Source organism: Canis lupus, chromosome 12 (assembly GCF_011100685.1).
Source record: "Canis lupus familiaris isolate Mischka breed German Shepherd chromosome 12, alternate assembly UU_Cfam_GSD_1.0, whole genome shotgun sequence".
Lineage (NCBI taxonomy): Eukaryota > Metazoa > Chordata > Mammalia > Carnivora > Canidae > Canis > Canis lupus.
This window is the reverse complement of record NC_049233.1, coordinates 12766976-12789955: the sequence shown is the minus strand read 5'-3', so window position 1 is coordinate 12789955 and position 22980 is coordinate 12766976. Positions and strand designations below refer to the sequence as shown.

The 22980-nt window shown below is 52.6% G+C and overlaps 1 protein-coding gene across 1 annotated transcript; it reads right to left on the bottom strand.

Moving 5' to 3' along the window:
* Nucleotides 1-887: 887 nt before the first annotated feature.
* CAPN11 (calpain 11) lies at nt 888-19459 on the bottom strand. The gene is made up of 22 exons (XM_038554191.1): nt 19378-19459; nt 12775-13025; nt 12330-12399; nt 10215-10333; nt 9129-9262; nt 8774-8942; nt 6946-7029; nt 6768-6853; nt 6467-6541; nt 6132-6292; nt 5812-5990; nt 4397-4408; nt 3919-4130; nt 3677-3716; nt 3510-3578; nt 3370-3427; nt 3167-3231; nt 2836-2904; nt 2339-2417; nt 2132-2248; nt 1439-1497; nt 888-1326 (listed from the first exon to the last, which is right to left on the bottom strand). Exons 1-22 carry the CDS (start codon nt 19391-19393, stop codon nt 1300-1302), a joined length of 2151 nt encoding a protein of 716 aa, XP_038410119.1. The 5' UTR covers nt 19394-19459; the 3' UTR covers nt 888-1299.
* Nucleotides 19460-22980: the final 3521 nt, after the last annotated feature.

Sequence of the window (22980 nt, the reverse complement as noted above, 5' to 3'; positions counted from 1 at the left end):
TCAACCGCTGAGCCACCCAGGCGTCCCAAGGAGCCTGCTTCTCCATCTGCCTGTGTCTCTGCCTCTCTCTGTGTATGTCTCATGAATAAATACATAAAATCTTTTTTTTAAAGAAGAAAGAAAGAAAGAAAGAAAGAAAGAAAGAAAGGAAAAGAATAGAAAAGAAAAGAAAAGAAAAGAAAAAAAAGAAAAGAAAAGAAGAAAGATCTGGAAGGATAGGTGATGTGCAGTTCAGGGGCCACTGCAGGTGGTTTGTGCTTCTCACTGCAGCAAGAGGCTGGGGGCTGGGATGGGGCATTGGGGAAGAGACTCCAAGGTCAGTAACTGGCAAACCATGGGTCCTTTGATCCTTTCTGTGAGGGCAGTAGTTTGGCAGGCAGCAAGTCTCTAACAATAAAAATGATTTGAATCAGAACATGTTTCAGGCAGGAAGGAACTCACCTGTGGCCACAGTCCTCAGCCCTCTTGGCCTCACACCTAGGAAGGTCAGTTCATTTCTAGGATCTGCTAACTGGTGTGGGTGTTGGATTCTTGGTCCTTGAGACACCTGCACTGCTACCTTTGGAGATCCCAGTTTGGGTGAGGGGATGAGAGAGCAGGCTGGGACCCTGTGAGCCCCAAACTTTGCTCAGTGCTCTCTCCTCCGATGCTGCTCCTTGGAAGCATACTCCGCACAGTCCCCAGGGAGGGACTGTTTTGCCTTTAGCATCCCTGGGACTGCACATAAATGTCAACAGTGCCCTCTAGTTTTTGTGACAGTCACACACTCTTCCCTGGAAGGAAGGGGGTGACGCCCCAAGAGCTACTGGGACCCCTCTTTGGTACCGGGGAGGTGATTTCCACCCCCGCCCGGATTTTCTTGGCATAGAAACATGGTGACACATTGGCCAGTGGCATGGGGTGTTTATTATAATAATGCCCCCAAATGAGGCAGAGAAGACAGGCTGGGAGGGGTGGTTAGCAGGCAGGTGTGAGCAGGAAAGTGGAGAGCCTCCACAGTCATTGGGGAAGCTATACTTAATCTTGGGTAAAATATACTCAGAGAGAGAGAGAGAGAGAGAGAGATGGGGAAATGCAGCTGCCAGAAGCTGGCTGGGGAAAAAGAGAAACACTTTGGGCTGGGAGGGAGGGCAATGGAGGGCCTGGGCTGGAGTAAGCATGTCACCTGGGGCCCAGGTGCCACTACCTGGAGCCCATTCTATCGGCAAAGACTGCTCAGCCGAGAGCAGTGAGGAGTCTCCCGCTCTTGGGCCAGAAGCCCCAGGGTGGTGGTGGTGGGAGCCAGGCTCTGTGGCCCCTCTATCCCCACATGATTGTCTGCAGCCACTGTGGGGAGAAGAGATCCAAGGATGGGGAGTGGGGGGTGGGCAGGATGGCTGGGGGAGCAGTGGGCGGGGGCAGCCGTGAGTGGGGGTGCCAGAAGATCCTTTCCGTGTACCTGGTTCAGATTCAGGTGAATATAGCCGGTATTCTTGGGGTCCATGGATAGAAAGTATGCTGTTTTGGAGAGAAAGCAAGGGGAGGGGTTTGGGAGCTGAGTCTGGGGTCTGCAAGACCCACTCCCAAAGAGGTAGGAGGTCAGAAAAAGCATAAGAAGCTACCCCTTGCTGCTTCCCAGCTAGCCCTCAGACCAGGACGGAATTCATGATAACAACTCATGGCCTTGCTATGAGACCTATACTGAGTGCTGTGAACTCCTGTGTTCTGTACCTCTGTCCTATGATGGCGCTACTGTTATTGCCCACATTTTATAAGATGAGAAGAGAGGTCAGAGACACAGAGAGATAAATGACTTGCCCACGGACGCCTGGGTGGCTCAGTGGTTCAGCGTCTCTCTTTGGCTCAGGGCGTGATCCTGGGGTCCTGAGATCGAGTCCCACATTGGGCTCCCCACAGGGAGCCTGCTTCTCCCTCTACCTATGTCTCTGCCTCTCTTTGTGTCTCTCATGAATAAATAAATAAAATCTTAAAAAAAAAAAATAAATGACTTGCTCAAGGCCCAGAGCCAACAAGTGGAGCTGGGATTTGAACCCAGATCATCTGTGCTCTTAAGAGGGGGTGGTTAGGGAGCAGGGCTCCTCATGTGCAGGTCTCTAGCCCAGGGTGGGGAGTGGGCAGATGACTGACTCACTGAACATGGCCTTCAGCCTCAGGAAACAGCTGATGAAGCTGTCAAAATCCACAATCATGTCCTCATTCGAATACCTGGCCACCAGCACCTGTGTCACCTTGTTACTCAGCTTGATGCCTGGGAGAGAGAGGAGAGCGGAGGGGGAATCTGGCCCTCTGACCACTGCTTCCCCCCGCCCTCAAACCCTCTCTTGACCCCCCTGCTAACCTGCTTTCTCAATGGCCAAGCGCATCTCATAGGAGTTCAAGCTGCCCGAGTGGTCCTCGTCACACTCTCGGAAGATGTCCTGAAGGGAGACAGGTGTGGTAGGGCTGTGTGTGTAGTGTGGTGGCTGAAATAATGCAGGGCTCTACTATAGTTAACCTACAAGGCCCACCCATGAACCCAGGTTGCCTAGTATTCCTGTATCTAATGACTGGAGGGGGCCTCTGGCAAGGGAGAGGGTTGGAAACTGAGTCAGTGGTCTCAAAGACCCACTCCCAGCTGGGGCCTTCTGTGTGAACCCTTTACACTGGCTGATGCCTGGACTATACTGGTTTCTAACTCTTTTGACTAACCAATGTCCCCACTTCAACAGATCCTGCCCTGTCCTGTGTGTGTGGTGCGTGTCTAGTCTGGGGCTCTAGCATCACCCTTACTAATCCCCATCATTCTTGAGGATCTCTCTTTTCCCTGCCATAAACTGCCCTTTCAATGTTTTTTACCGTCCATTTCTTGATTTTTTTCCACAGGATCTGGAACTCAGGAAGCCCCAGCTTGCCAGAGCCATCTTTCTGGGGAGAGGTCAAGGATGCCAGAGGAGAGAGTGAAGAGGGCCTCTTGGGGTCAGGGAAGCAGAGGGGCTCACCAAATGGGGGCCGTGAGACCAGAGGTTCCTGTGTAGTCACTAGGGTGATAGCCAGAACTGGCTTTTGCTACCTCAGAGCCTAATCCCCTCCCAGTAGGAAGGAGGGCATGGCTGGCCAGAGAGAGGTGGCCACCTGGGGGGCAGGCTTGGGAATGGGGGTGGGGGGAGAGCGCTGGACAAGAAGATACATCCATGAGGTTGACCATACAGCGGCACACGTCTAGGCCGAAGCCCTGGGTTCTGAAGTTTCTGACTGTGAGGGAAGGAAGGGACAGGAAGAGAGAAGGAGTGAGCAGAGCCTTGTAGGGCACACGGGGAGTGGTCAAGGTGAGGCACAAGCAGTAGGGGAAAGGTTTCGAGGCAGAGTTGGTGGGGGGATTGGAAGACTCACGTTTGGTGACCACTTTGTTGAGCAGCTTCTGTAACTCATACATGCCTATCTCCTTGCCCTAGGAAGGGAGAACGTAAACCCCTGCTCCCGCACGTTCACCCTGTCCACCTCCTTTGGGCACCCTGCCCTCAGCCTCTCACCTCTCCTCCTGCTACGATCTCAAACAAATGTATGAAGTCCTGATCTACGTCATTCTCAGAGAAGTGCTCCTGGAGGAAAAGCAGTGGGAAAGGGTCCCAGTCTGGAAAGTTCCTTCACACTCCCCAGATGCTTCCTCTGATTCCTCGACCCCACAGCGTCCCCTCACCTCTTGGAGTAGCTCAGCATAGTTGGCTTCGTCCAGTTCCCTGAGCAAAAAAATGAAGGAAGTCTTGGGGGTTATCCAGGATCAGGGAGATAGATTTTAGAGGGGTGGTTGTGAGGAGATCGTGTCATGTATCTGAAGCCTCAGTTTCCCTAACTTAAAACAGGGACAGAATTGGGGAGGACCAGATGACTGCTCCAGCTCTTGGGCGGGTGGCCTTGGAGCAGCGAAGCAGGGCTCCTCACCAGGACTCGCTGTGCTTCTCTGTGAAGACCCGAAGCAGGAAGTCAGCATCCTTGTGCGGCTCAAAGGTGGAGGGAATGATGACGTATTCCCCCGGAGGCAGCTGGAGATGGCTGCTCACTTCCCGTGAGTTAGTGAAGATCTCTGAGAAGCCATGGTCCTGATACTTGAGGAAGAAGTCCTTCTTGAAGTGAATATCCTGGACGTTCTGAAACTATATGCGCCTTGGAGGTGGGTACAGGGCTGGCTGGTAAAGAGACAGGGACCCCGAAGGGGAAGCCTGGCTGGGCAAGGCCCACAGGCAGGTAACTCCAGTATGATCTGCCCCAACTCCCACCCAGGGCCCCAGGGCACTGGAATCCTAACCCAGTGGCCCCCAGTGGCCCTGAGAGCCCTAGCTGAATTCCACCCTTTGCCCGTCCACATGCAGCCAGAGGTGGGGTGGTGCGTGCCCGGAATCAAGCCCCACGTCTTCTGTACCTCCTTTGGGACCTAGGAAGAGAAAAGACAGGGAGGTCAGAGCCCCAGGATGGTGAAGGGGCTCAAACCTGTTCTGCCGGTAGAGAGAGAGAGAGAGAGAGAGAGAGAGAGTGTGTGTGTGTTGGGGGATGTTAAGGGCACTGGGACACTGGTGGGGGTGGGGTGGGGCAAGGGCTCTGATAGCTAAAAGTTCTAGCATTAAAATCAATAGTCCTGAAGTTTGGGAGACGCCTGGGGGGCTCAGTGGTTGGAGCATCTGCCTTCAGCTCAGGTCCTGATTCTGGGGTCCCAGGATCGAGTCCTGCGTCGGACTCCCCACAGGGAGCCTGCTTCTCCCTCTGCCTGTGTCTCTGCCTCTCTCTGTGTGTCTCATGAATAAATAAATAAAATCTTTAAAAAATAATCCCAAAGCTGCGGGGGGGGGGGGGGGGCAGCGGCGGGGGGAGTTGCCAAATGCAGTTTGTGCAAAGTTTGGCCGGTGGCGGCAGCAGGGAGACTTTTACCACTGCAGGTGAAGGACAAGAAACCAAATCCCAAGAGGTGAGGTAACGTGCCCAACTTCACATGCTAAAGAAGTGAATGGGATGAAAATCTAGGAAAGCATTTTCCGGAATGTGACCATTTTCCATGGAACGCTCATAGCTTGCAGGAAGACAATAGGTGATTACCGAAATTGAGCGTTGAACACAAATACTTCTGTAAAAAGGTATGTTAAACCAAGATAACTAGGCTGTTCTCCGGTAGGGATAGCCAGAACCTTTCACATGCCGATGCGCTGACAAAGCTGGGGGGTGGGGGGGGAGTAGGGCATGTGATCTCTCCCGAAGGGCCACATCTAACCTTGGAAATATCTGAGGCACGTCTGGAGTCTGTTAGCCTGGTGGGCTCACAGCCTAGGAGGAGGGTAACGATTGCGTCTCTATTTTGTCTGGTACCGAACCAGTGGAGACGGGCCTGGGGCCTGCACGCAGTCGGTGCTCCACGACTATTTGAACAAATGGTCATTTGTAGCATTTTGCAAAACACAATTTTGGAAGTGCTGCCAGGGATTTCCCCTGGCTGCTGGAGTCAGTGCTCTGTGTGGGGTATCTGGGGGAGACTCAGGGATGGTGTGGGAAGTCTCAGAGGGTCTGGGAATCAGGATGCAGCCTCGGGTGTGTGAAGTTGGGCAAGTACCTCACCTCCCTTGCGCTCATGTCCTTTCTCTTCACGGAAGGTGCAAGGTGCTTTATTATTCATGAGGCCTTTGGAAGGGTGTTGGAAGGGGTGAGGCCAGGAGAGGGAGCAAGACCAGCACGGGGGGGGGGGGTGGGGGGGGGGGGGGTGGGGGGGGGTGGGGGGGTGGGGGTGGGGGTGAGGTGGGGGGAGTGGGGGTGGGTGGGGGGTGGGGGGGGGGTTCCTGCTGGAGCACCCACCCTATAGATGACAAAGCCAATTGTCTGCAGCTGAGCTCCGTGGGGCCGTGCCCGTCGCCAGTTCTTCTGCATCAGGGCCACCAGGCAGGTGCAGATGACTTCATCGTCCTCTGGGTCGTCGTCGTAGTCGTCCTCCTCAGGGAGAGAGATCCTAAACTGGGGGTTGCTCCAGAATGTGTCTATGGAAGAAGCCGATCAGCATGGCTCTGCCCTTCCTGGGCTGGGTGGGCTTCCCAGCCCCATGCCTGTCTCCTCAACAGGGCCGGGTGGGATCTGCTGGGTCCCTGAGCCCCCGGTGGGCCCCCAATCCCCTCACCCACCAAGATGGTTCCTGCAGCCCCCCGCTGTGCTGCCCCGCCTCCAGCTGCCCTCATAGAAGGTGGTGTGCCAGTAGCTCTTGTAGTCTCCAGAGAGTGCATCCGGCGTCAGGTTGCAGATCTCCAGGAGGGTGAAGTTGCCCAGGAAGTCTTGGTAGGACATCCTGTGTGGAGGGGGTGAAGGCTCGAGCCTGCAGCATCCCCAAGCCCCTAAGCTACCCCGCCCCCCCCCCCCCCCCCCCCCCCCCGGCCTCCCCATTGAAGGCACAGGTGGCAGGGTGGCAGAGGACATGAAGGGACAGGGCATGGGTGCAGAAGGAAGCCCACCCTGTACTGACCAGAACTCCCCATCCTCCTTCCTGTTCAGTAGCTGCCTCCGGGTGTCCAGGGCCACCTTGTCCCATTCGGAGGCGCTGGAGCAGAGACAGGCAGTGGAGGGAGGGGCTGGCTCAGGAGGCATTTTGGAACCCCCCCACCCATGGGATTCCCTCATCCCTGATTGGCTGCCTCTGGGGGAGTGGGCCTGAGTTAGATAGGGAACCTAGTGGGGGAGGGGCTGGCCCTGGTCCACCTGCCAGCCTAGGTAGGCCTGCTGGGTGCTCTGCCCCTCACCTGAGAGTGCTGGTCAGGGCCACTCACTTGTCACTCCAGGCTCCATTCCACTCGACCCGGCCCCAGGGGTTCCGGACCCGAATCAGTGTTTCTGTCCTGCCCTGGTACCAGACCTGGTGGGAGGGGTGCGGCAACAGGTCAGGGGGGCAGGAGGGATTCTCTTCCTCCTCCGGGGCTCAGGTGTGGGCACGGTTGGCAGACTCACCTCCTGGAGGTCGGTCACGGAGTAAGCATGCCCTCTTACCAGCATCTTTTGAGTCATGGTCTCCAACTCACTCTCGCTGACGATCTACAGAACAGAGAGGGAGGAAACAAATTCAGATGTGAGTAGGCCCGGGTTCAGTGTTTTTACTGGTATTTGCAAATAATTGCAGATTACCATGCAGTTGTAAGAAATAATCTTGGGAGGGGCACCCAGCTGGCTCAGCAGTTTAGGGCCACCTTCAGTCCAGGGCCTGACCCTGGAGACGGGGGATCGAGTCCCCCATCAGGCTCCTTGCATGGAGCCTGCTTCTCCCTCTGCCTGTGTCTCTGCCTTTCTCTCTGTGTGTCTCTCATGAATAAATAAATAAAATCTTTTAAAAAAAGAGACACACAGAGAGAGAGAGAGACAGAGGGAGAAGCAGGTTCCATGCAGGGAGCCCGATGGGGGACTCGATCCCGGGTCTCCAGGACCAGGCCCTGGGCTGAAGGTGGCACTAAACCGCTGAGCCACAGGGGCTGCCCTCTCTCTGTGTCTCTTATGAATAAATAAATAAAATCTTTTTAAAAAAAGAAAGAGAGAGAGTGTGTGTGAGTGAGCGCTCATGTGCCTGTGAACAGGGGTAGGGGGACAGAGGGAGAGAAGCTTCAGGCAAATCTCTTCCCCTTGCCAAGCGTGCAGCCTGAGGTAGGTGGGATCCACCTGAGCTGAAATCAAGAGTCAGATATTCAACCAACCAGGCCACACCATGCCTCTGCTCCCTACTTTTAAAAATTTTTGTCATTTTGGGGCACCTGGCTGGTTCAGTTGGTAGAGTGTGCAAGTCTTGATCCTGAAGTTGTGAGATCTAACCCATGTTGGGTGCAGAGATTACTTAAAAGTAAAACTTCAAGGGGCATCAGGGTGGCACAGTGGTTGAGCATCTGCCTTCAGCTCGGGTCATAATCCTGGAGTCCTAGGTCATGATCCTGGGGTCCTGGGATCAAGTCCTGCATTGGGCTCCCTATAGGGAGCCTGCTTCTCCCTCCACTCTGACTCCACCCCCTACCTGCACTCTGTGTCTCTAAAAAAATAACAACAAAATAAAATCTTAAAAATTGTCATTTCAAGATTGTCACGGAAATGGAATCATACAGTAATGGAGCTCTCTTGGCTTTTTTCATTTAGCATAATTCCCTTGGGACTCATCCAAGTAGTTGAATGTATCAATAGTTCACTTCCTTTTATTGCTGAGTCATGTTCCATGGCATATGTGCACCACAGTATAACGATTCACTCCTTGAAGGACACCTAGATTGCTCCCAGTTTCTGGCTACGATGAATAAGGCCGCTGTGAACACTTGTGTGCGGGCTTTTGTGTGGACATAAATCTTCATTTCTCTGGGATAGAAGCCCAAGAATGAATTGCACGGTCATACAGTTGCACTCTGGGTTTATTTATTTATTCAAATAAATATTTGCTGGGCGTCTATTGCATGCTAAGCAGCACCCTAAGTCCCGGGGTTTCCAGCAGTGGATGAGCCAAGTCACCACCCTCAAACTGTGAAACAGGGGAAAACGGGCTGTGAATAACGACGTTGATAAATAAGACCATTTCAGATCATGGTAAATGTTGAGGGGAAAATAAAAACAAAGTAGAGAGCAAATGATGTTAAGAGCAGCTGGTTTACATTGGGAGGCAGTGAAGAGAAGCCTGAGGAAAGGGCATTTGAATTGAGATTGAATGAGAAGGAGCTAGTCATGCAGGGATCTGGGCAAAGAACCTTCTAGGAGAAAGCAACAGCAGGTACAAAGGCCAGGAACAGGAACAAATATAACAAATATAACTTACTTCGATGGAGCAGCCCATGAGGGAGGATCGCTCTACGGCCTTCCTAAGCATCCTCAACAGGTTCCGAGGGGGCTTCTGGAGTTGGATGGTATAGGTTACACCTCCGGTGAAGTCCTCAAAGCCCTCCACTGTACTGCCCCCCGATAGTGCTTCATAGGACCCATTCAGCCTGCAGGCACAGAGAGGGCACTTTTGTGCTCCGGGATAGAGGTGTCAGCTAGGACATGGGAGGGTGTGGCAAGGGAAGAAAGGGACGCCCTGACCTCCCTCTGCTTTTTCCCCTGATTCCAGCTGCCCCCATAGCTGCCAGCTGTCAGGACAGGCTTGGAGGCAAGCCCAGGCTCGGGGCACTCACTTGGCATATGCCTTCTCTAGCAGGGCACTCCAGAACTCAGTGCGCTCAGCTGAATGCACGAACACCAGCTTGCCGTTCTTTGTGGGCAACCGGTCATCCACCACCACGTCCACCCACTGCCCAAACTGCCAAAACTGTGGGCAGCAAGGTGGACCTCAGTGGGGCTTAGGGCAACTGTCTGCCCCACGCCTTCCTCCAAGGACATGCATGAATACATGTACACGCTCCCCACCCCCTGCCCCCTCACCCCCCTTCACCCCCACAGCCCCACACACTCCTCGTATAAGAACTATGTTCCATGAGCACCTCCTGGTGGCCAGGATCAGTGACGTGCCAGTGTCAGAGAGCCCACTCCCCAGAATGGCTCAATAGCGAGGGAAAGGCAATGAAAAGCCTGAACCACTCCCCCTGCTTCATCTCCAGTTTCTGCCAGGGCCCCCAGAAAGACACCACCCACATTTTGACCTTGGCTGAACTTTCAGGATTTCTGAGGTTTTACAAGCTCTTTTGATTCTCAGAAATATTTTGATGTGGGGAATTTGTCCACATGTTGCTAAATTTAAAGAGTAGATTACATAAATTATGTGACCGTGACTCCCAATGTCACTGTCTCTCTCTTTCTCTCTCTCTCTCTCTCTCTCTCTCTCTCTCTCTCTCTCTCACACACACACACACACACCACACACACACACACACACACACACGTTTCCACCAAGAGAAGGAGGGAGAGAAAGAGAGAAGCTGGAGAAGGAGAGCTGCAAACTGATAACAATGATTTTCTTTTTGGGCTTTAAAAAATTAGCCAAATGATTTCTTTAGTGAGCAGATATATCTCTGATAATTACACAAAAACCCACCCTAATAAATGTCATTTTTCAAAAAGAAAAGAAAAAAGGTAACTTTATTTTAATTTTTTTTAAAGGTAACTTTAAAGCATAAATAATTCTTCCTCTTCCTCCCTCCCCTCTTTTTCTCTGTCACTCTGTCTCTGTCTCTGTCTCTCTCTCTCTCTCACACACACACACACACACACACACACACACACACACGCCACCAAATAACTTGGGCTTGCAAATCATCCTTCACCTGAAAATGGAAAATGCCAGCATAGTTTTTCCTGAAGCTCTGCCCCTTGGGTACCACACGGTGCAGCAGTTTGGGGCATGTGGTAAGGGAGCCAATGGCAGCCAGCAGCCAGCAGTCCCCTGGAAAGACAGGAAGGGGGTTGCCTCTCCCTCCCTCCTCTAGGTGAGTATGGGTCCCAGAATCCAAGCCTTAAAGGAGCAGGACTGGCTCTGTGGCCCCTCCCCCACAGAGACGCACCTCCCTTGGCCCTCCCGCTAAGAAATGTTCTGGAAGGAATCTAGTAGGGAGAGACAGGGCTGAAGGAACAGCCTCTAGGGGATGATCCTCTTTACCTTTTCTATTAGGTAAGAGAGTCACAAATTAGAGCCCGATGCTTTGGGTTTTGGATTTGGGGAGGAGGTATTTGGCCTTTGTCTTGCTCCCTACCCTGAGATCTGCTTCTTTGGGGAGACAGCTAGTTTTCACCCATCCCTTGAACAAATCCAGTTACCTTCTCCCACTCCCCCTGCCTTCTACTTCTACTCCATGATTACATTGGTGTAGCAATCAAAACATCTCTCCCTGATGTCACCCACATAATACTGAAGCCCCAAGGGGCTTAGTCTGTACCCCAGCTGGGTCCCTGGGGCTAGGCATTGATGGGGGCATAGGGGCAGTATCCCTAGGCTAAGGTCATCCATTGTGATCTCTCTCCTGGGTATCTCGGATCTCACTAGGGGGGCTGTGGGCAGGGTGGTACCCGGAGTGAGATCCTGGGGCTGGGCTGCGGCTGAGGTCACTAGGAAAGCTCCTGTGGCTACCTCTTGGCACCCGGGGGGCCCTTTGGGAGTGGCAGAGGGTGGAGAAGGAAGGTTAAGGACACTCCAATCCTCCATTGCAAAAAGGACACCTAAATAGAAAGAAGCCAGTTCTCCTCCCGCAACTCCATGAGCCACAGTGGCAGACATGGGGCCTGAGGTCACCTGGGCTTCTGCCCTGCCCACAACCTGCCCTTTTCTCTGCCACAAATATGATAGAATCATCCCCAGAGAAAGCCCACCCTGCTCCTATTCCTGAAAATACAATGAAGGCTTTGGAGGAACCCCTCCTTAGGAAGGAAGCTATCCCTTGGGGCTGTCACAGGAGCCCGTGGGAGAGTGGGCTGGGGAGCCTAGTGCTTCTCTATCTGATATGTCAGACTGAGGAAGTTCTGGCACCTGCAGTGGCTTAAAAATATGTCCACAAGCTCTTTGACAATCCTCCCCTCAGGAGGGGGAGCCTAATTCCCTCCCCTTGGGTTTGGGCCAGATTTGGAGCTTGCTTCTAACAAATGGAATATGGCGGTGGTGACTGTGTATGTTCTCCTGATACTAGGTGGTAAAAGACACTGTGGTTTCCAGGGAAACCGACTACCATGTTGTTTGGACACTCAAGTGGTCCCACAGGGAAGCCTATGTGGCAGGGAACTGAGGCCTCCTGGCCCGTGAGTGCGCCATCTTGGAAGCAGATCCTCCAGCTCCTGTGAAACCTTCAGATGAACACAGCTCTGCCTCACATCTTGACTCCAGTGTCATGAGACACTCTGAGCCAAACCCACCCAGATGTGCTTCTTACGAATTACTGACCCACAGGAATGGAGATTGATAGATGTTTGTCATTGCTTTAAATCACTGAGTCTTGGGGGAAATTTATTGTGTAGCAACGGGTAGCTACTATGCCGCCTGGCTTACACCCAGACCCAGATAGCACAGGATGGGCTGGAATCACATTGGGGTAGGGCATGGGGTGAACAGACCTGACAGTCTCACTACCTTCTCCTCAGAAGGGGAGGGGCAGGGGAAGAGAAGAGATCATCCGAACCTAGCTCCCCAGCCTTAAAAGATATTCTGGCACTCCCCCTGCCTCAGCCTTCTTCCTCAATTCACCCCCTCCCTCCACACAAGCTTTCTTTTCTTTTTAAATTTTTTTATTTATTCCAGAGAGAGAGAGAGAGAGAGAGAGAGCGCACAAGCAGGGGGAATGGCAGGCAGAAAGAGAAGTAGGCTCCCCACTGAGGGAATCCCTGAGCCGAAGGCCCATGCTTAACTGACTGAGCCACCCAGGCGCCCCACACCAGTTTTCCAGCTCCCCACTCACCAAGGACGCCTTGGCAGATGTCTGTTGGACTGAATCCGTTCACAATGAAGTGAGGACTGCTTGTGATTTGCTGCAGTGGAGGAATAAAGATTTTAGGGGGCCCAGGACATCCCCTTCCCGACCTCCCTCTCACCATTTCTGGGGAAACCATTTCACATCCAGGTTCTAGGGGAAAACATGGCAGGGGAGGGGAAGGTCACCAGACCGGCCTGGCTTGGTTGTAGGATGTGATAGCAAAGGTCAGTGAGGGACTTTACCAGGAGTTATCTGAGAGGTTTTTGCTTAAGCATGTCCAGAACTGTCCCCAGCCCTGATGGAGGTGGAGCCTGGCAGAGGGTCAGGATGGGGGGCCGGGGGAATTGGAGATTGCAAAGTGACTAGGACATCATTACAAACAGCCCTCCCGCTCCCCCAGTGAGCCCATGCCTCCCCTCCCAGTACCCACACCGGGCCGCTGCCAGCAGATGTTCTGCACGTTTCTGGAGTTGGGGCCCAGATCCTTGAAGCCCAGGGAACTGGGTTCAGCAGGGAAAAAGGAGTCTTCGAACAGTTCTCCTTTCCTCAGACAGGCTGCTTGCAGGTCTTCAAAGTTCTGGTTATTGTAGTTCTGGGCGTTGTGGTGTTGGCCCAAGCCCTTGGCTTTGAGTCGGCTGTGACTTATGTGAGCCGCCATTCCCTGATCCGCAAAAAAGGCCTCTGCTCAAGAATGAAAAGACAAATAACCCAATTAAAAAAATGGACAAGGGATCAGGATAGATTATTTTTTTTCTGAAGAAGATCTACAAATGACCAATAATCACATACACACAAAAAAACGCTCAACACCAGTAGTCACCAGGCAAATGCAAATCAAGGCCACAATGATCCACCACTTTGCACCCACAGTGTTGACACACCCACGTGTCATCGGGGATGTGGAAAAATTGGAACCTTCATCCATTGCTGGTAGGAGTATAAAAGAATGCAGCCACTTTGTAAAACAGCCTGGCCGGTTAAACATAGAATGGTCACCATATGATCCAGCAGTTCCACCTCTAGGTATAAACCCAAGAGAAAGGAAAACGTATGTCCACATAAAAAACTTGTACATAAATGTTCACTGTATTATTTACAATAGCCAGAAAGTGGGAAGAAACCCCAAGTGTCCATTGGCTGACAAATAATAGACCAATACGACAAGAAACACACATACAGTGGAATACCATTCATAGAAGAATATTCAAAAAGAAATAAGGTACTGGGGCACCTGGGTGGCTTAGTCAGTTTAATGTCTGACTCTTAATTTTAGCTCAGCTCATGATCTTAGGGTCGTGGGATTGAGCCTCACATCAGGCTCTGTGCCAAACGTGGAGGCTGCTTGAGATTCTTTCTCCTTTTCCCTCTGCTGCTCTCCCTGCTTGCTCATGCTTTCTCTCTCAAAAAAACAAAAACAAAAACAAAAACAAAAAAAACAAAAAAACAAAAAAACAAAAAAAAGAGAGAGAGAGAGAGAGACATCTGGGTGGTTCAATGGTTGAGTGTCTGCCTTTGGCCCAGGTCATGATCCTAGAGTCCCTGGATCAAGTCCTGTGCCCTCTTCTCCCTCTGCCTATGTCTCTACCTCTTAAGATCTTTTCTTTTTTTTAAATAGATTTTATTTATTTTTTCATGAGAGACACACAGAGAGAGGCAGACACAGGCAGAGGGAGAAACAGGCTCCTCACAGGGAACCCGATGTGGGACTTGATACCCAGACCTGGGATCATGCCCTGAGCTGAAGGCTCAGCCGCTGAGCCACCCAGGCATCCCATACTTCTTAAGATTTAAATAGATGAAATCTTGAAAGAAAGAAAGAAAGAAAGAAAGAAAGAAAGAAAGAAAGAAAGAAAGAAAGAGAAAGAAAGAAAGAAAGAAAGAAAGAAAGAAAGAAAGAAAGAAAGAAAGAAGAAAGAAAGAAAGAAAGAAAGAAAGAAAGAAAGAAAGAAAGAAAGAAAGAAAGAAAGAAACACAGTACTGATCTACCCTACAATATGGATGAACCTCAGAAACATGATGCTGGGTGACAGAAGGCAGTCACAAAGGACCGCATATTGCATGATTCCATTTATATAAAATGCCCCAAATAGGCCAGTCTATATAGAGACAGAGAGTAGTAGAAGGATGTGGTCTGAGTTAAACAGAGCCCAGTTGGTGCCGCGGTGTGGGAGGAATCCAGAGTGAGGAAAAGAAGGGGCAGTTACAGGGAGGGGCAGGAGAGTTCTAGGCTGTCTAGAGGGGGGAACCAGATTGAGCCCACAGAGGGCTAAGTTCAGCAGAGGCAAGAGCAAGGTGGGTGGCCCAGGAAATCGTCATACCTCCAGCTGACAGACCAGGAGATTTATAATAGCAAAGCTAAGAGTCTTGTTGAGTGTCTGCTCTGTGCCAGGCACACCAACCTCCAGAAAGATCTCAGCAATATCCTCAATTACTGGAAGAGGAAGCAGGGACTTGGAGGTCAAGGAGCATGCCCAAGGTTACAGAGTGAGGGTTGGGCATGGGACAGTCTGACTGCAGCCTTCAGACAAGGCCTGTGACCTTTCCCTGACACTCCCTTCTGAGGAAGGTGCCTCTTCTCAGCAGGAAGTCCTGTGCAACTAGGGCCATCTTCCCATTTTCATCAACAAAAGGGGATCATGGGCCATTTGTGGCTAAACTTCTCTGATGCCCCTTGACTCCTCCCACTAAGGAACCCACTCTTTGGTCTCACATCAGTGTCCCCTTGGGACTTCCCTAGATCCAGTAACGCCCCTGTGATCTCCCCTTATTAGCCTGACAAACCCAAACTAGGCTACCACCAAGAGGCCTAGCGCCTTTGAGCACAGGCAGCTTTCTCAGCTGCCCCAGACTGCTCCTGCCTCTGTGCCTCTATCTGGAATCACTCCTGCTCTCACGCACCTACCTTGCTCACTGGGCAAGTCCTGCTCAGCCTTGCAGGACTGGCTCAATGCCACCTCCTTGGTGAAGCCCTTCCCTAATGTGTCCATGAAGAGTTTGAGGCCACCTTCGTGTCCAGCACTTTCTTTTGTTGGGACACCCATCACTGCCTGCTGGGTCTGAGTTGGCTTGTCTGTGAGCTCCCAAGGGTGGAGATGGGGGATCCTCTGTCCACCTCTGGGTTCCCTGTCTCAAATGGCATCTGGCCCCAGCAGGGGCTCAGAAATGCTTTCAGTGGATGGATAAATGAGTGAAGGGTTGGGTGGGATGCCTTGCATTGCACTGTAGTGATTCCTCATCTATGTTTGCAAATCTATGTTTTTTCTCTCCTGCCCTGCCCCTCAACTCCCTGTCCCACTCTGGGCCCCAATGGACTATATATGTTTTACTTATTATTTGTCTCCCTTACCAGAATGAAACCTAGTGAAGGCAGGGGTTTTGTTTTCTGCTGCATTGAGCACATAGTAGGTGCACAATAGATGTTTTGAATGATGTTCCCCAGTGCTCCTAGAAGGGAAAAGGGTCATGCATCTTAGTTTCTCCCCATGAAGGGATGGATGGGCATGTGGCTCATCTCTGGGACCCTCCATTCCACTCGGGAGGGTCTCCCTGGAGGGCCCACTCTAGAGCAGGTGTCTGGTAAATGGTGGGATGTGCAGATTCCAACCCAGCACTGTCCATAGGCCATGCCTGCCTGGGCTGGGGACCAGAAAGAGCTCGCCTCAACCCAGGGACGCCCAAGCGTTGGTGCAGGCCACAAGCAAAGGCCTTGGGGCCACCGCATAAAGGCTTCTCTGGTGTCCCCTTAAGGTTTCTGGGACTTAAAGCCTCCTGGCCCCTGCTGAGAGAAGTTCATCGGCCTTAAGGATTAGGGTGAGTTTGCTGGACAGACTTGGGATCCTGTCCTTTTGCTTCTTCCACGGAGCCTATGGTTTGTGATGAGAAGACATAAGGAATCTCTCCCAGTGGTAAAAGGGACTCGCACTCACAGAGCAGTTATAAAAATACTAGTTAACAGTGTTTGAGGACTCAGTACGTGCCTGGCTCTAAGTGTATTACATGCATTAACTCAGGGAATCCTTACAGCAACAACACTATCGACTAGGTTTATTATTGTTACATCTCCCGGCTACAGAGGGAAGAACCAAGGCCCAGAGAGGTTGGGCTTCAAGGCTGCACACCTGGTGGGCAACAGAGTCAGGCAGGGTCACACCTGGGCAGGCTGGTCCAGGCTCCTACCCATCACTTCCCGCTTTGCTAGGAGGGACCCACAGTGCAGGGGAGAGGCCGTGCTGGAAAAGATGAATGGTCCAGCCCTTCCTCCGTTTTGCTACAGCCTCCAGGTGGTCTTTGTTAAGTCACTTCCCCTCACCCAGGTGAGGGGAAGTGAGGATGGAGAAGGTGTTGGAAGAGAGGTCAGGAAGGCAGCGGATTCCTCCTTAGCAGAGCTGGCGCCCTGGGCTGCAGCACCGAACCAGGGTGGGTAGCTGTCTAACCATGGGCACGTGGCTTTATGTCGCTGAGCCTTGGCTTCCTCATCTGTATAAAGAGGCTGCTATCTCCCCCTTTTCCAGATTAAGTGATGCAACATACATGAATTGGCATCCAGTCGGTGCTCAGGAAATCTTGGTTACCTTTTCCCCTCCTACCTGGCTGGTAACTAGTTATGTATGGAGTTCCTACTAGAATCACATAGCAGTCCTCTTCTTGGGACTCAGTGATCATAAGGATGCAGCAACATGTTGGGATCATCTGTGTGCCTATCTGGGTCTGAGCTCCTTAGAGCAAACTGTAACTCATCTCAGCCACCTTTGTGGAGCATTTATTCAGAGGTGAACACTGTCTGCAGGGAGCCCTGACAAGACCCTCCCCAGACTATCCCTCTTCGGGTTTAGCTTCATGGGCCACAGAGGCAGGGGGAAGGGCCCAGGAAAGGAGGCCACCCAGACTGGGTGGGATAATTGGGAGGTTCTTGTGGGGGTGTAGGGGGGGTGACTGCCTCCTTTTTCCTCCTCGGAGCTCACTCCACTCTCAGGAGGATAGGGTACACCCAGGAGTTCCTGGTTCTGGAATAGTCAGGGTTGGGGGCAGGGAGGATGGTGTGTGCCGCTGGAATCTGGGGATTCTTTCCCTTCCTCTCCCTCTCCCCCCACCCTCTCTCTTCCCACCCAAGCTCCCTGGCTTTCTCTTGGAGATGATAGAGGAGCTCCTTCCCACTCCCTCAGGTCAGGGGAAAATGAATAAAGGGGTGTGTCTCGGCAGCAGGGGAATAAGTGGGTTATCTCTTTGCTCAAAGGGCAGGGGAAAGACTTGGAGGGAGGCCTGTGGGGGCAAACCTTGGAGCCCCCTTCAGGTGAGGAGGGTCCAGAGAGACAGGCCGCAGAACATCTCCGAGGAGGGGTGAGAATCAGAACTGGTCTTGTTTCACCACTTGGTCCTTACTCTGTGTCACCAGCAGGTCAGGAATGCCTGTCCCATGTGACCTAGGCCTGCCCCAGGGCTCACCCAGAGGTGCTAGTGTTAGGGATCCTCAATGTGGGAGATCACGTCTCCAGGGAACAATGGGCAGTGTCTAGAGACATTTTGGGTTGTTGTAACTGGGGAACATGGAGGGGCTGCTGGCATCCAGTGGGTAGAGGCCAGCGATGCTGCTAAACATCGAGACAGCCCCATGACAAACAGTCTGTCCAACCCGAATGTCAAGTGTCCAAGTTGAGAGATACCTGCGGTAAGTGAGGGGCCCAGGAGCACCCACAAAGTGAGGCCAATCGCTCTATGCCCTCCCACCACGGGGTCACCTTAGGGAGGCCTCTGACTTGGCTGCCTCTGGGAGCGACTCCGCCGGCCTGCCCTGGGGGTCTGGAAGGACCACAGGAGGGGGCCGTGTCCAAGAAAGCTGCAGAACATCAGAGGGCAGACCGAGGCTGTGAAGGTTAAATGTCCTTAGCCCTCTTGCAGCCCGCCGTCCCCTGGCCACCACCCAGCCTGAGGAGTCACTTCTCACTGTCCTGCCTCCAAACCCTGCCTGACATCTTGCACACCCAGCCTGCGAAGTCTGAGCAAATTACTCAGCTGGTTGGCAGGGGGACTTCACACACACACACACACACACTCCACCACAGCTATCACCAAAAGAATCTCCAGAGCAGGTGACAGACCTGAGCCTGTCAGGTGGGCTAGAGGCAAGGGCAAGCTGAGACAGACAAGGCTGGCTGTGGAAAGGACAGGCAGGTGGCCAGACAACACAGTAAAATGAGGCACGAAGGGCTAGGAAGCTCTCTGGCCCAGGCGTGTATCTGGTCTCCTCTACAGATGGGGAGTCATCCCTGAGGGTGGGGGCTGCAGCTCCCCCCCAGATGGAGGCCTGTAGATTTGTGGACAGCTGAGTTTCCAAGGCTGGCAGGAGACAATGTCGTTGCCTGGACTTCTCAGGGAACTTCTGAAGAGCCAGGACTGGGTTTAGTCCTCTCTTAGGCCTAGGCCTACACTTCCAGGGCCCAGGCAGATGGTGAGGGCCCGAGAAGCCAGGATCGGGGGTGCCCCTTATAGCTGAAGCCAGCTGCCCTCCTAGGCTGGGTGAGAGGTGCAGGGCTGAGGCCTTCTGCTGGCTGGAACTGGCTGCTCCCCTCCACTTAGCTCCCACTCCACAGAACTCCCGTCTCCCAGTGCTGCCTCTCTCAGGCCTGGAGGTCAGGTCCCAGGCCTGCATACAGAGTCCCATTCCTGTGGCCCTCTTAGGGTCTGGTCTCTTTGGACCAACAGGCTGGCTTTTCTGGGCTGGAGAGAGATTCCCTCTGTTCCCTGAGTTTTATTTCTCTAGTGGCCGCTCTGGCTTCACACAGGCCTTTCCCCCAGGCAGCTATGATAGTGGGGTGACTGGTTCGTCTCCTCTCCCCGACTCCAACCTCTCAGTGGAGACAGGGGGAAGGGCTCCTGTGAGTCTGGCCATCAGCGGACCATCTGAGGAAGAGGCCCATCTGCTCCTAGGGGGCATCCAGTCTGATGGAGGAGTCACCCTCCAGGGGGCACAGCCCCTTCCCTGAGGGGAGGCCCTGGTCTGCAGAGGTACAGTAGTATAAGGCCCATCTGCGCCTACCTGGGGAGTACAGCATGTTGGTGGCTAGCGTGGTGCTTGACAGTTGAAGGTTCTGGCAGGGAGGGGGAGGAGAACCCCCACCCCCACCCAGAACTCTCCAATTACAGCAGGAGTCCTAAGGCAGTGGCACGATTTCTTTTTTTAAGATTTTATTTATTTATTTATGAGAGACACAGAGAGAAAGAGAGAGAGAGAGAGAGAGAGAGAGGCAGAGACATAGGCAGAGGGAGGAGCAAGCTCCCCATTCAGGGAGCCTGATGTGGGACTTGATCCTGGGACCCCAGGATCATGCCCTGGGCCAAAGGCAGGCACTAAACCACCCAGGCGTCCCACTGGCACATTTTAATACATGCCTTCCTCTTCTGTCCTCTTTCCCACTTCCCACACACGCTGGCACAGTCAGTAACCTGGTCACTTTTGATCTTCCTGGTCCCCACCCACCAGCCCAAGGGCCATCTCTGTGCAGGGGGCAGGAGTTCCAGCACCCCTACCCAAGGGCACCTCTACCAGACTTGGCTGTTCTCATTGTACTGTCCAATCAGGATGAGTCTGAGTCTCTCCCCTTCAGCCCACAGCTTCCAGGAAGGGGTTGTCCCTGACACCCCAACTTGACCTTTTTATCTTGAAAGTCCCCTCATTTCCAAGAGGCCCCTTCCCACCGACATGGCACTCCTCCTGTATGTCTCTGTGCCTTCCCATGGCATTCTCTGTGTCTCTCCTCTTCTCATACAGACGCCAGTTGTATTGGATTAGGGACTCACCCAATTCCAGCATGACTTCATCTTAACTATTTACTCCTGCAGTAACTGTATTTCCAAATAAGGTCACATGCTGAAGTCCTGGGGATTAGGATTTCAACATCTCTCTCAAGGGGACTCAACTCAACATTCTGCTTGGCATGTTTAGGCCACTGGCCTGGCTGTCATGTCTATCCAGGGGCAAGTGTGAACTCTTTGACCTGAAAAACTCACCCTATAGTGTTGTGTATGGCCATCGACGATGGGGACCGTTGGGGTCATTGGGGTGTCCCTCTGCCCAGCCTGCTGGAGTGTTAGCCACAGAACAGATGCTCAGGCCACTGAGTGGAATCAGAGTCTTGTTCCAAGCCAACTTTGGACAAGTCCTCCCCAACCCCTTTTCTGGGTCTCAACTTCCTCATCTATAAGAACATTATAGTTAATTAAGTTCTTATTATGTGCCAAACACTGGGCTAAGGACTTTACACTTGTTAAAGTCTTAAAACAGCTCAAGGACACGGTATCATTATCCTCATGTAATAGAGGAGAAAGATGAGGGCCAGAGGTGACAAGAAATATATAGTTGGTCTCTTCTCCTGGCTCCTTGGAATTTTTTGAGTGATAATGGCATCTTTTGTTCTAATGAGGCCATTCCTGGAGTACTTCTGGATAGCCTCAGGATGGGGGCTGGTGGCCAGGAAGACCAAGCCATGACTGAAAGCCTAGAACTTTTAACCCAAGGAGAGAACAGGGGCTGGAGATTAATAATCAATCATACTCCTGGGTGGGTGGGTGGGGTCTCCTTAAACACTCCTAAATGGGGGGGGGGGGTGTTATTTTTTTATTATTTTTTAAAAAGATTTTATTTATTTATTCATGAGAGACAGAGAGAGACAGAGAGAGAGAGAGAGAGAGAGAGAGAGAGACAGAGACACAGGCAGAGGGAGAAGCAGGCTCCATGCAGGGAGCCCGATGCGGGACTCCGTCCCGGGACTCCAGGATCACACCCTGGGCTGAAGGCGCGCTAAACCGCTGAGCCACCCGGGCTGCCCAATGGGGGGTTTAGAGAGTTTCTGGGTTGGTGAACCCATTTATGGGCTGGGAGGGTGGTGCACCCCAACTCCACAGGGACAGAAGCTTGTATGCTTGGGACCTTCCTGATTTCACCCTACGTCCTTCCTCATCCGGCTATTCATCGGTATCCTGTAGCACATCCTTTTGCAAGAAACAGATGAATATAAGTAAACGTTTCCCTGAGTTCTCTGAGTTGTAGCAAATCGTAAAACCTGATGGAGGGGCTCATGGGATCCCTGACTGAGAGCTGGTTGGTCAGGAGCACAGGTGACAACGTGGGACTTGTGACTGGCGTCTGAAGTGGGGGCAGTTTGTGGGATGGAGCCCCTGGGGGTTCTGACGCTAACTTTAGGTAAACAGCGTCAGAACTGAATGGAATCGAAGCGCACCCAGGTGGTGCCTGGAGAGCCAGAGAAATGGTTGGTGTGGAGAAAGCCTCCTTTCCCTCATTTAGTGTCAGACTGTTTTGTGTATAAGGACAACAGGTTTCCTGTTCAAGAGGTGTGATACAGGGCAGCCCCGGTGGCTCAGCGGTTTAGCACCGCCTTCGGCCCAGGGCGGGATCCTGGAGACCCAGGATCGAGTCCCACGTCGGGCTCCCTGCATGGAGCCTGCTTCTCCCTCTGCCTGTGTCTCTGCCTCTCTATGTCTCTCATGAATAAATAAATTAAAAAAAAAAAAAAAAAAGAGGTGTGATACAGCTGGCCCAACATCACCCAGCTGGTATGTGGCTGACCTGGGATTTGAACCTAAATCCTCAGTTCTTGTCCATGATCTTCTGTTGGCTGTAAAGGGAGGAAGAGAAATGGACTCTGGGTCTCCCTGTGGCCTCCCTCCTCCTTCTGGGATTCCACCGTGACACCTTGCAATCCCTTCCAGCACTCTGCGTGGAGCTGGACACCCAATCCTGGTTCAGGAAATGTTCGTCAGATGAGCAGATTGTAATTCCCTCTTTCTGACCTGGGTTCCGCCTGTGAGGAGCACCAGGGGCAGGGTCTGGGTGGGTGTGGGCGCCCTCCTCTATTCCAGCCTCCCTCCTTGGGGCTGTGCTCGTCCCAGCACCTGTGTTCTGTCTGCTGTTTGGGCATTATCTGGAGTTTCACATCTGGAAACACTTGAACCTGACTTTGTGCTTCATGAGGAGGGTAGGGGAGAAGACCCTATGAGGTGGGATTAGGGGAGACCTTGCCCCAAGAGAGGCGGAGGCGTGCCAGGCAGGTGAGGAATTCAGGGGTCTAGGCTGAGGTCTGTCCAGGCCATGCTGTGCAGACAATGTGGCTTGCCAGGCAAAGTGGTGCTGTGTCTGCCCACTCATACAGAAAACAGGCTTTGGGGGTGCTGAGGGGCCTTCATGAACCAGGGTGCTTGGTTCAAGACCTTTCTTGGCTGCTGAAAGCACCCCCTCTAGGACCTACTCTGAATCAATACCACTGGTCACTCCCAAATGACCCAAAACACATCTGGTTTCTTTCTTCCTCAGCTTATGTTCCCAAGAACTGATCGGAGCCCCTGGGACCTTCAGAGGCCAACCCCAGGATGTTTCCCTGGTTGCCTACAGCCCCTGCAGACAATGCCAGCTGGTTCTTACCTGGGCCTCCCATCACTTTGCTGCCCCTTAACCCAGGTCCCCAGCCTTATTTGGCCTTTTGGACTTTTCTGTCTGACCTAAGGGTCCCCTCACTGCCCACTCCCCATTCTCAGCCTCAGAGGAGTTGATGGGAGTGTTTCTGACTTAATCCAATGACCCTAGGGAAGGCATTTGGTACCACGCTGACCGTTTTGGACTTAATAA